The sequence below is a fragment of the Diadema setosum genome, chromosome 9 (assembly GCF_964275005.1).
Source record: "Diadema setosum chromosome 9, eeDiaSeto1, whole genome shotgun sequence".
Taxonomy (NCBI): Eukaryota; Metazoa; Echinodermata; class Echinoidea; order Diadematoida; family Diadematidae; genus Diadema; species Diadema setosum.
The window spans coordinates 37,486,802-37,500,459 of NC_092693.1; the positions used below are offsets into that span (position 1 = coordinate 37,486,802).

Here is a 13,658-nt window from a genome sequence, read left to right on the forward strand (position 1 = left end):
TGGGGCAAATCTGTCCATCCGAGGAAAGGGATTTTCCCTTAACGCATGTCAGTCGCATCGTGCTATGACAATTTAAACACACACACACACACACCTATACCATAAATAAGATAATCCAGAATCCAGAATCTAGACTACATTATCCTGGTTTGATTACCTGTCCGGGTTCCCACAGTCTTCCACTGTTGACTGTGTCTACAACCCAATTTTATTCTTCCTTTATTCTACTATATTTTTATCTTGTCGATCCCCGATATACACGAACCAAAATAAAATAAAAGAGAGAGAGAGAGAGAGAGAGAGAAAAAAAAAAACAAACAAGTGTCCGAGGTACTTTATTCCGTCCGACCGTATCAACTTGTCAAGATTTTAGGCACATAATACAATGTATTTGTACTTGACACAGTATACATACAACACGTGTAACAATTGCTCTTGCATAAAAACCAGTTTATTTCGATTTTTGCAGATGCAACAGCTTAGATAGTTTCAGTGTATGTATACTTATGGATGTGTTTTTGTGATAAATATATATAATTTATCTATTTATTCTAAGAAATTTATTCTGAAAAGCGGATACATATACCAACAACTCGTATAAGTGGCTAGGTAACTCGTGAGATAAAACACCAAACTTCTTTGCGGAAGGGGTTCCGAGAGGAACTTTGTTCCGAGAGGAACTTTGGAAGTCCGATACTGTATCATTAGATCTATTTTTACCTTTGTGTGCGATTTGAAATAAATAACTTACAACTGTACATACATGTCTTCATTATGTGGGAATCATTTCATAATCTTCATTTATTTATATTCCTTCTTTCAATACAACTATACATAGGAAAATAATAAAGCAACATTTTCCCCCAATATAGAGGGCTCGTGTCCGTCGTCTTGTACTTTTATTTGGTTGATAGGAGTGTGTGCGTGTGTGTGTACGCCTAGTTGGCTTGTACTGTACTGTGGAAGATCTCTTTCATAAAGCGCCCCGGGATGCCCCGGGGATGAGGCTGAATACCCTGTGGAAAGCAACGGTCATTCAAGGACAGATTCACCCCCCCCCCCCCCAACCTATGGATGGAATGAAAAGTAGGAAACATCCTGGTTGCACGAACAGGAGGTAATGTATCTCCAGGGCAGCCTCCAAAGTTGGTCTTGGCTCCCGAGAGGAAGGTCTAATTAATAGGAAGGCAGCGGAAATTGATGAGTTTGTAGCAAGTATGAGGGGAACCTATTCTAGGGGTGAGATCCCAGGGGATGCGAGGGCTTCATACTTCCTGGATTTTGCTCGCCGAGTACCCAAGGTTGAAGCAAAATCCGTGACTAGGAGGATGTAGACTGAAGAAGAGATACGTACGTCGGTTTTTGTAGGGGAGCCTGGACGAGCTACAAACGCTATTCCTGCAAATGAAACAGCGAAGAGCGAGGTCACGTCAGAACTTCGCCATTGGTTTGGAGCGACGATTTAACAACCTCTGGAAGTGGGAGGCCGAATTTCATGCAGAACCCTACGCAATTTCAGTAGAGCAGTTCACTGAAGGTCTGGAAGATTACATTTTGCCATTTCGCTTTTCTTATGGCGTGCCAGGAAGAATATCGGACTCATGGTCCTGAGAGTGCTTCTTGAGCAGCTTTGCAAGCAAGGCAGACAAGACCGCCGGGTCCCTCAGCATAATCTCCTTTCTGGCAATCAAAGAGATTGGGAACAAGATTGTTCGGCCCATATGAGAATTGGTTCCCACTGCTGCTTGTGATAGTCGTACCCTATGTGGACCGACACAACCATGAGAGCAGCGAGGACTGGGAAAGCGGTGAAGGACATGGCAAAAAGTTCATGAGTGGGGACAATTAACTAACCAACGGGAACAGTTTGAGGGCCCAGAATATCTCAGTTCATAGTTGCAGTGGTCCTTTGGGAATTGTGCACCTCCTATTTAAATGGACCCAGTCATGAGACACACAGTGGTAGAACCTCAGTCGGCTCCCCGTCCAGTCGACACCAGTGTTCCAGTAGTCCTATCTAGAGATGTGACGCTCACTCATGCAAAAGATGGAACATTCAATGATTACTCCATCATGTCCATATCTTGTTCGTTTTACTCATCATATTATTGAGACCAGTTGCACTGTATCAATTATAGACAGAGACACAGACCCTTGCACCTGCCGTAGTATGAAAGGGCCTGGAACCACATCCAGGACTTGGAGCAGAGTTGGGTAGTTCGAGAAAGTCAAAGTCTAAGGGTTTCTCTTTTGTGCAAATAAAAAAAAAAATCTAGGAAAAAAAAAAGAAAAAGAAAAGAAGGATTCATTCCCAGAATGGAGGAGTTTCTACAGGAAAGGGATGGTGTACTTGTTTTTGTGTGCGTTACCTGACCAGCGGCTACTATCAGGCCATGCATCCTTCGGATATCACTTGAATAGATACAAACTATGACAAACTGAACTCCACACTCACAGAGGACCTGAAGTTAGAGGAATACTTCTGCTACTGGCGCCTTCGAGTCCCAACCTTACCAAAACTATAGTCCCTGCTTTCCACCTCGGCGACGAACAAGCCGGGACAGAACTCAAGGTTTCCTGCGGTAAGCTCGTGAAGAGTGAACCATTCCTCGCATATCTGGGTGTCACACCAAACCTCAGTCTGACCCATCGAGAGCATTTAAAGAGGGTTACTGGAAAGCTCAAGACCAGAAGTAATATCACCCCATAATTAGCAAGGAACGACAGGGGTTTTGATGCGCACACCATCCGAACTGCATGCCCAGTACTTACTTGCTCAATTGCGGGAGTACTATTCCCTAGTCTAGGTCGGGGGCTGCCATACCAATTAGGTCGACACATTCCTAAAGTCTTCAATGAGAATCGTCTCTGGCACACTCGAGTCAACAACTATCTAGTGGCTGACGACTCTATCACACATCGCTCCCCCTCTCTACCTGCCTAAATGGCCTAATATACGGCGCCAGGCGATGATCTACAAGACTGTTATACAGTACTCTAAAACTCCAAGCCTGACCTTCCCCATTCAAAAACATGCCCCCCTAACACGTGACTGAAAACTCGCAAACCTTTCTGGCAGTCAACAAAGAATGGCAAAGATTATGGGAAGGGGCTGAATTTCCTGTACGAGACCTTGAGGACCCCATACCCAAAACAAGGCAAGTGCCATAATGTGTCTCGCCCATTCGCGTACAAGAAATTGTACGCGAATGGGATATAACAGATAAAAACAAGGAAAAGTAGAAATTACGCGGTGCATAATATATGTCCCCGCCGGAAGTAGCATTTTGTAGCAAATGTACAATACAGGTCAAAAATCAAGGTCAAAGGTCAAAGAAGTCAAAGGTCAAAATTCTGTGTAGAAGTTTTGAAGCCCTTACCTAATGCCATCACATAAAGCAAACGGAATCGAAATCGGGTTAGAAATGGCGAAGGAGTAGCATTTTGTAGCAAAATGTACAATACAGGTCAAAAATCAAGGTCAAAGGTCAAAGAAGTCAAAGGTCAAAATTCTGTGTAGATGTTTTGAAGCCCTCACCTAGTGCCATCACATAAAGCAAACGGAATTGAAATCGGGTTAGAAATGGCGAAGGAGCAGCATTTTGTAGCAAAATGTACAATACAGGTCAAAAATCAAGGTCAAAGGTCAAAGTCAAAGGTCAAAATTCTGTGTAGAAGTTTTGAAGCCCTTACCTAATGCCATCACATAAAGCAAACGGAATCGAAATCGGGTTAGAAATGGCGAAGGAGTAGCATTTTGTAGCAAAATGGACAATATAGGTCAAAGGTCAAGGTCAAAGGTCACAACTGAAATTCTGTGTAGAAGTTTCAAAGCTCCCATGTAGTGCTCTCATATAGAGCAAACAGAATCAAAATCAGCTCACAAATGACAGAGAAGTAGCAAATTGAACATTTTGATCACACATGGACGCACACACGGACACACGGACACACACACGTACGGAGCCCGTTTCATAGTCCCCTGCTTGAACTCGTTCGGCGGGGACAAAAAAAGAGATATAACAGATAAAAAGAGATATAAAGGGCAAAAATTTATGGCAAAAAAGAAACGTGCCATAAAAACTTAACATTGGGCTCTTAAAGTTCATTGACCCATGCTTGTGACCACTGACCTTGTGGTGACCATCCACTCCCCAAGGGACATCTACCATCCAAGTTTAGTCACAAATGGAGTTATGGATCACAAGTTATGACCCATGATAGAAACGCGCCATAAAAACTTAACATTGGGCTCTAAAAGTTCGTTGACCCATGCTTGTGACCATCGACCTTGTGGTGACCATCCACTCCCCATGGGACATCTACCATCCAAGTTTAGTCACAAATGGAGTTATGGATCACAAGTTATGACCCATAATAGAAACGCGCCATAAAAACTTAACATTGGGCCCTAAAGTTCATTGACCCCTGCCTATGAGCTTTGACCTTGTATACATAGCTTCCTTTTTGACTGAGCAATGCACCACGAGATTCGTACCACATTGATGTCCTGATAATATTTGATGTCATCATTTTATTCTCCTCTAACTTCGACTCCCATATCGAGCGCTTAGATCGTGTGCTTTATACCAGACTGAATTAGTTTGGCTCAAAATTGAAACCTGCCAAATGCCACTTGATGGGGCAAGAAGTTCAGAACCTTGGGTATGCAGGGTCTCTGCCTCAGCCCGGGGATGGAAGGAGCCCGAGATAGCTAAGGATGTCAGCGCTTTCCTGGGTTTCAATGTTTTGTCAAATATGCAGATTTTACCAGGTCATTCCGAGCGGGAACATATCGTTATGACAAGTTTAGGAATTGCACTCCTTCAAAGAAATGATCAAGGCAACCATCATGCTGTTGCCACACTTCCAGGGCAACGAGTCCTGCAGAGTATAGGCCTAGTGACTGATGTAGTGCTTTCAAATCGGAACTACAGGAGTCAAGTGGTTATGACAGAACATATATTGTGATCACCTACTAGGACAGAAGTGAACAGTTTTTCATAAAGGCACAACTTGTTTGAACCGAGCTCACCCAGTACATTATAATGTTGCCATTAATACGAGCAATCCTTGGAAGAAAACTGGAAAATAAAAAGACAATGCAGTAGATTCTCTTAGAAAGTCATCCTCCTGCACAAAACCAAGAACGAACAAATCCAAAACAATTTCAATCGCTAGTGAGCAGCAGAGTGTGAGAAATATTTGAAAATGAAAACAAATGTTTTGATAAATGGTTGAAAAAAGTCATAACATCCTTATATCTTCGTATCAAGTGTATATTCACAATGCAGCTTCACATTAATGTCTCATCATCACTTTCTGTACATCCAAAATGCAAAATTATTATTTGTTCAATAATTCGGCGACTACTAATCTTTCACCTTTTACAGACAGAAGTGTTAGGATATCAAGAAACAAGAGTAGTTTCATGTCAGCAAAAGAAGGTTTCTTCTTTCCTTTTTTGGTATCATGCTGACAACAACACGTTGGTTCAGAATGATAAGGGCATTAAGGTCCCACGAACACTATGGCTTTTTTTACTTATTTTTTTTTTTACTTACTTTTACTTACAAATTCAGTAATGGATTGAGTGCAGATTGATGGAGGACTTGCAAAGTGTCATTACCCCATCTTATTTGCATAAATGGTTGTGGCCAATGCACGTACCACAGTTTTACGCTAATATGTGACAGTTTTAGATTCCATAACTTTCTTTCAATATGTCAGATTTCAACGAATTTTTAGTGCCTTTCTGCTTGTATGATTTTACCACTGTTTCTACAGCCACTTGAACAGAGCAAAATTGTATGTACTTCCAGATTTCCAGTTTTTGCATATGTACGTGTAGGGCTCACACACACACACACACACACACACACACACACACACACACACACATATGTATATATATATATATATATATATATATATATATATATATATATATATATATGTATATATATATATATATACTCCTAGATGGGTCATTTGGAAGACATTTCCATTTGTTTTATATGCAAATTTATTATTACATGTTCAATGGCAGTTTACGCAATGGAGACACGAAAATTGTCTCCTTAATGACCAGTTGTCTCCCTAATAAAGACACTTCCCCCCAATATGTCTCCCTAAGGTGCCAACTAGGGATATATATATATATATATATATATATATATATAAAACGAAGAATCAAGAAATAAACTAGTAAAGCATTATTTCGCCAATAAGAATGAGTTTATTGAACAACTCAAATTTTCGGTGGCAAATAATGCATTACTAGTTTATTTCTTGATTCTTCGTTATATTGGAGCCAATACGTGAATTCGCAACATGTATATATATATATATATATATATATATATATATATATTCAACTATCAAACACACAAATAAGAACCCTAAGCATTCCACTATTATAACAGTACTTCCACTATATCATGTACATGTATGCCTTCCATGTATGATGGAGCTTTTTTTTTTTTTATTTCTTTACCGTTAAAGTCAGCCATAGTACACATCATTCATTCCTTGTTTTTTTTTTCTCTTTTTTCTTGAAGGAAAACAGAAACTAATAAATTTCCATAGAAATTGTGCTCTTCTTTGGCCCAGAATGTATTTGAACTAGCCATAAATTTGTTTGTGTATACAAGTAGGTCATACATCTTGAAATGAATTCTATGAAATGTTGTCTTGCCAAGATCAGGTCATCCTGGGCATTTTTTCTCACTGTAGGTATAGTTAGCATACACACCATAATGCAAATTGTGGCAACAGCATGCATATACACAAGAGGTTATTACTATGATTTCAAAAAAAGGTAGCCCATGTCTCCATTATGAGGATTATCTCTTGAAACAATGGCTTTAATAACATCACCAACATCTTAAATATGTGATCTTTATCTTACTTTCAGTACATGACAAAAAGATCTCAGTGCATAATGATCCCTATCACGTGTCCTGAGAATGAACATAAATAATCAAGGCATTTACATGTCACCGCAATCAAGTTGAAAATAAACCAATATCAAAACTTCATTTCAGACATCACTGCATGTAGCATGGATGTACATGAAGATATTGTATCAAACTGATAGCTGCAGGACAAACCTCCCATGGGCAATTAGATTAAAATATTGGTTTGTAATTTTACATACATGTATTACAGGGTGGTTTTAGTATACAAGGATGTAAATGTACAAATACTTTCATGATCCATTAAAAAAAGTAATTGATAGATGCCCACAAATGATTTAAATTTATTGTGGGTGTGAGAGTGTGTATGTGTGAACGCAAAGGTAATACTGTATTTTTATTCTTTTATCTTTTATTTTTTGGTATAAACTTATTGTTCTCGTCACTTCATACCTGCAACAAAGTAAATCCCAAATCAGTAATTCTTTACCTTGAATCATGACTGAATACAGAAAGAAAACATGCTGTAAATCAACATTAAATACATTGAAACATATTCATTCTCTGCAAACTGCAAGTTCTAGCCTGCGAACATTCTTGATACACCTCATCTGCAGGTGTCCAACCAATCGAAATTCACCCTCAAAATAGTAATGACTGAATGATGTATTCTGGGATTTTCAATGGCAACAAGTGTTCTGCAGTTACCTGTTTGAAACTTTGCCAACACATTAGCCCTGTCTACACACACCTAAAATAAAATAAAAAAATATTGAACAATCCATTCTTGAGACATGATATAACAATCATTACTCATTTTTGTATGTGCACACACACACACACACACACACACAATTTTACCACCTGCAATATAAAAATCGATTCATCTCGATTTTGTCTTTTGTTGAAACCATCACATGGATTTCCCTCATTTAGAAAGAGTAAATGGTGTGCGACAAAAACTCCAGATTTTTGATCCCATGATACAACATGCCGCACTAGGACTGCATTAACAGATTGCCTTAAGTCACACTCTGCTCATTGCTTAGGCATGCACAGTTTGGACAGTTGAAATATTGTCACTTTCAAAAAAAAATCTCATTAAATGAGTTAATGGTAGTGAATAAAATTGATTTACATGCAACATGATCCAAAACCTCAAATAGATCTTCAGTGTGAACAGGCCTATACAGTCCTTCCTGCCTGTATCTTTCCAGACAGCGACCCTTTCGAATCCAACAAAAGGCGGCGTGATGGTCACAGTTCATTACCCCTGTCACTCCACAGTCTGTCAGCTGCTACTCCCTGCCTCAGGGACTGTCGTAGTTATCCTCAACCCATGCATCTGCTTCACCTCTTCCGATAATGCCTGCAGGAGGGCGGGGGAGGAAACCATTATTAAACGAGACATTAAAGGACAAGTTCACCTTCATTAACACAAGGATTGAGAGAATGAAGCAATATTAGTAGAACACATCATTGAAAGTTTGAGGAAAATCGGACAATCCGTTCAAAAGTTATGAATTTTTGAAGTTTTTGTGCAGTCACCGCTGGATGAGAAGACTACTGCAGTGTATGATGTCACATGCGTACAGCAATGTAAGGAAAATATAAACAGAATTTCACAAAATTTCATCTTTTGAAAAAAATACACATTCCCTTGACCCGTTACTGACATATGTTATGGGTAATATTATTCCCATTGCCTTTAGAAAGAGGCAAGTCAAGTGCTCTTTTATTATGAGAGTGAAAGTGAAAATATGTTGAATTTTCTATACATTTTCTTTATACTGTTGTACTCATATGACATCACAAGCCTTAGTAGTCTCCTCATTCAGCGGTTCCAACACAAAAATTTTTAAAATTCATAACTTTTGAACGGATTGTCCGATTTTCCTCAAACTTTCACTGATGTTTTCTACTAATATTGCTGCATTCTCTCAATCCTTATGTTTATGAAGGTGAACTTGTCCTTTAACAAATATCTGCCCAGGATTGACTTTGTCTTATTTTATTTTTCACAGGCCAGTTCTCAGATTTAAAGAGATGGTATAGTTTTGGTTGGGATGGGGATTCAGATTTTAACTATTTGTGATATAATTAGAAACCACTTACAGTATATGAAATACAGAGAGTATACAATTCTAAGAGGAATTCAAAGATTATTTGATGAAAATCAGGTTTGAAATGGCGTGATATCCAAAAAAAAAAAAATAAATAAAAATGGTCCTCATAAAAGGCAGTATCCAACTTTATTAGCACCATTTTGTTTCCCTTTGTACTAGAATATCTCGTCATTTCAAAAGTTATTTACATCAAATTAACTTTTTATTCCTCTAGAATTGAATGATCTTTGATATTTCACACAAGTAGTTTCTAATTTCCTCACAAAAAGTTAAAACCTGAATCTCCATAACAACCAAAACTGTACCATCCCTTTAATCCTTGGCATGGTGAATATTACATGTACTTCTGAAATATGGAATGAAAAGTATAATTTTAATACTAGTACCATTAAATCATCCTCCACGACTGGGAGAGCTGAAGAAAGTTGTTTCAAATGAGGTAACTCTCGTTCAATGTGTAGAAGCTGCGGTGTACAGTGTATATTCATATCTACTAAAAACAACAAGGGTCTCATCATACTACAAAATTTACAAACCACACAAATGTAGCATTCACACAACTGTGGAACTTACTGTATGCTTCTTTTTTTTTCAGAAAGCATGAAGACAAATTACAGGTTTCCAAGGTAAAAATGTTTTTTAAACTTTACACTTTGGTTGCATAGATGTTTGGAGTGCAAGTAAGAAGGGGCTACTAGATTTCTATGAAAAGTATAATTTTAAAATCATGGGCGAGTATGTACGCCCATGATTTTTTATCATGGCTACTACTAAAACACTGATCAATTCAGTGCTTATTTACGTCGATGTAGGGCAATTTGTCAATCAGTTGCAATGAAAACATCTTGACGGAAGAACTTCATAAATTTGAATAACAAAGCAGTACCCGCTGCATGCTATAAGGATTAGAACCAACACTTGCTGTCGGGCGAAAGCTCGGTGGTCTAGTGGAGATGACGCCTGTCCGGTGATCAGGAGGTCGTGGGTTCGAATCCTGCTCGAGTATGTACGCCCATGATTTTTTATCATGGCTACTACTAAAACACTGATCAATTCAGTGCTTATTTACGTCGATGTAGGGCAATTTGTCAATCAGTTGCAATGAAAACATCTTGACGGAAGAACTTCATAAATTTGAATAACAAAGCAGTACCCGCTGCATGCTATAAGGATTAGAACCAACACTTGCTGTCGGGCGAAAGCTCGGTGGTCTAGTGGAGATGACGCCTGTCCGGTGATCAGGAGGTCGTGGGTTCGAATCCTGCTCGAGTATGTACGCCCATGATTTTTTATCATGGCTACTACTAAAACACTGATCAATTCAGTGCTTATTTACGTCGATGTAGGGCAATTTGTCAATCAGTTGCAATGAAAACATCTTGACGGAAGAACTTCATAAATTTGAATAACAAAGCAGTACCCGCTGCATGCTATAAGGATTAGAACCAACACTTGCTGTCGGGCGAAAGCTCGGTGGTCTAGTGGAGATGACGCCTGTCCGGTGATCAGGAGGTCGTGGGTTCGAATCCTGCTCGAGTATGTACGCCCATGATTTTTTATCATGGCTACTACTAAAACACTGATCAATTCAGTGCTTATTTACGTCGATGTAGGGCAATTTGTCAATCAGTTGCAATGAAAACATCTTGACGGAAGAACTTCATAAATTTGAATAACAAAGCAGTACCCGCTGCATGCTATAAGGATTAGAACCAACACTTGCTGTCGGGCGAAAGCTCGGTGGTCTAGTGGAGATGACGCCTGTCCGGTGATCAGGAGGTCGTGGGTTCGAATCCTGCTCGAGTATGTACGCCCATGATTTTTTATCATGGCTACTACTAAAACACTGATCAATTCAGTGCTTATTTACGTCGATGTAGGGCAATTTGTCAATCAGTTGCAATGAAAACATCTTGACGGAAGAACTTCATAAATTTGAATAGATTTCTATGGTTGTAAGCCTGCATGAAACTCGGAATTGTGAAATTTGGAGGAAACCTTATTTCTTATCTATCACCTCAAACTCAAAATTATCACTAGAGAGTTTAAATGACATGGAAGACACACACATCACACCATAATTTCAAGGTGGTCTTAACCTTTAAGATCATATTCAATTCTTTGTTACCCCCCGATCATTGGGATCAAGACTATTTGTTCTTTACATCAGATATTTTGTTACATCAGTAGTTAATGAATAATACAATACAAAGTAAATTCATTGGGACCAGAAAAATTAGTTTGTTCTATTATCAGGTATTGTTACATATGTATGTATATCAAATCTCTTTACATTGAGTTCCCACTGTACAGCTGTGTGAGAAACCACTTGGACGTCAAAAGAGCCGGTGAATAATTAGGGCAGGAATACCAATTTGGCCATTCACTGAGTAACATCTTTGTAGATCTTGAATACACAAGTAAAGAATTCTTGATTTTTTTTGAAGAACTTCCTGATAAACATGTGAAACCATTCTAATCCTTTCCATTGTACCATCAAAGTATTCAACTAACAAGGTCACTTTGCCCTGTGTGAGTGACAGAGGGAGAATCCCTAAATATATCACAACACTGAGTTATACATGAGACAATAGAAGGAAAACAATATGAAAACATGTTGTGTTTTAGTAGGAAAACAAAGGTGTGTTTTTAAAAACAATGTTTTAGTAGGAAAACAAAGGTGTGTTTTTAAGTGATTTGTTGAAATTACCGACAGCTCAATCACAGAAATTCCTCTACAGGTCAAATCATCCAGTCTCTCTCTCTCTCTCTCTCTCAAAGTAAACAGGATAAAAAAAGTGATTTTAACAACATACAACCTGGAAACAGAACTTTGAAAATGTCACCAAAGTAAGGCTTGAAAAGATCTTCCACATGTGACTGCCCACATGCTATAAATCCCACAAAGTGTCAAATGGGTAAATATCTCAGTATGCCTGGAGATGTCAATTTCAAGCAAGTATGGCTAATCATGGACTGAAGGCATTTTCATGTAAAAGTTACTTTTTTCATCTGAACTTATAGTCTGGATGCATTTTAAAAGTTTTTACTGAGAAATTTGTTCTGTTTCAAGTGTTTTTTCTTATTTTTCATGATATGATTACACATGATGTGTCATCACAAAAGTCATATAATGTTGGGCAAATATATATATTCTTAATTTTATTCAGGCTGACATGAATTCCCACATGCCAAGCTTTAAATCAATATGGGCCGTGACACGAGAAAAAGGCCCTTAGCGCCGCTGCGCGCAAACGCCAGAAAAGGGCACGGGAAGTTTGACAAAGCAATACGCGCGCGCGCAAAAAAAAAGATCAACCTGCTAACTGCGCGCACATCCATAGACGCATCAAAAAAGTGACAGGATTTTGGACAAAACATGCTTTTTTGAATGTCGTAATGGGGTCATTTAGGATTGGAATTTCAGAAAAAGGTTTGCATATTTAAATACGTCAGAGTGCCTTCTACAATGTGGAGGTAAAAACTCATTTTCGGTATTTAATGCCCTAAGGGCCCTTTTCTCGCGTCACGGCCCATATATAATTGGCCTAGTCTATTGTATGGAAAGGAAAATATCAAATGAGCAAGCATTAGAAGTTAGAAAACTGTAAAAGTTATATTGCAAAGGTTTGTTTTATACTCCTTTGTCTTCCTTTTATGATCTATGACTATATACGGGTAACATAATGACATACCACATAAAGCTATTATCTGAAAGCATGCATGACACAGACAGCAGTAGCTTTGATACTTTGACTTTTTTTTTTCTTGATGTTTGCTATTCAGCAAGTGTTCAAAGCAAGTACTAGTTACTGTTAGTACAATGTAGTACTCTTTGGTATAATGTAAAAAAGTTTCATTTAGCAACAAAATGTCATCGGCACCGATTCTTGAAAGTTTCATGCAGTGAACGTATCTGGTTTTAGAGTATATACACAGCATAGCATTAATTCTTCAGAGAAACTGGGAGAACCATTTATCTTATAATAATAATAATTAATAAAGGACATTTATATTGCGCAGCTACTAAATGATATACTCTACTGCGCATTACAAAATGACATGCATACAAGAAATTCAAACAGAAAATACATTACTTCAAGAGATGACTTTTTAACCTGACCTTAAACTCATTAATTGTAACTGCTTGTCTTACAAACAAAGGGAGATTATTCCATAATTTTGGCGCAGCGTACAAAAATGCCCTGTCACCAAGAGTAACTTTTGATTTCCCCGATGGATATTTCAATAATGTTTGATCCCGTGAACTTCGAAGGTGATAAAATGTTTGAAATGATGTTTTTAACTCTACAAAGTTCCTGCATGTACACTGGTGCTGTATATACAATACTGCATACCGAGTTGGTAATACCATTCATGATTGATGAGCCCATTGAGGACGGACTGATTTTGCTACAACTCGCATTTCCCATAGACACCTGCCCGAGTATACTCAGGACTCGTCCTCAACGGGTCACTTCTTCTCAAAACTGAACAAAATACCCTGGAACTTGCATGTAATTTCTATAGATTTGCCCTTCTTTTCTTTATATATTATCAAGTGATTCTGAACAATTAAATCCCTTAGAAACTTTTGCACAAATACACTGGCTAA

General features: G+C 38.4%; 1 protein-coding gene across 1 annotated transcript in view; it reads right to left on the reverse strand.

The window, feature by feature from the left end:
* Positions 1 to 6,502: 6,502 nt before the first annotated feature.
* The window catches only part of LOC140232642 (bolA-like protein 3), a 33,998-nt gene continuing 26,842 nt past the window's right edge, over positions 6,503 to 13,658 (reverse strand). The window contains exon 4 of the mRNA XM_072312742.1: positions 6,503 to 8,286. Within this exon, the coding sequence (XP_072168843.1) occupies positions 8,209 to 8,286 (78 nt within the window). The 3' untranslated portion in view covers positions 6,503 to 8,208. The remainder of the gene's footprint in view (positions 8,287 to 13,658) is intronic.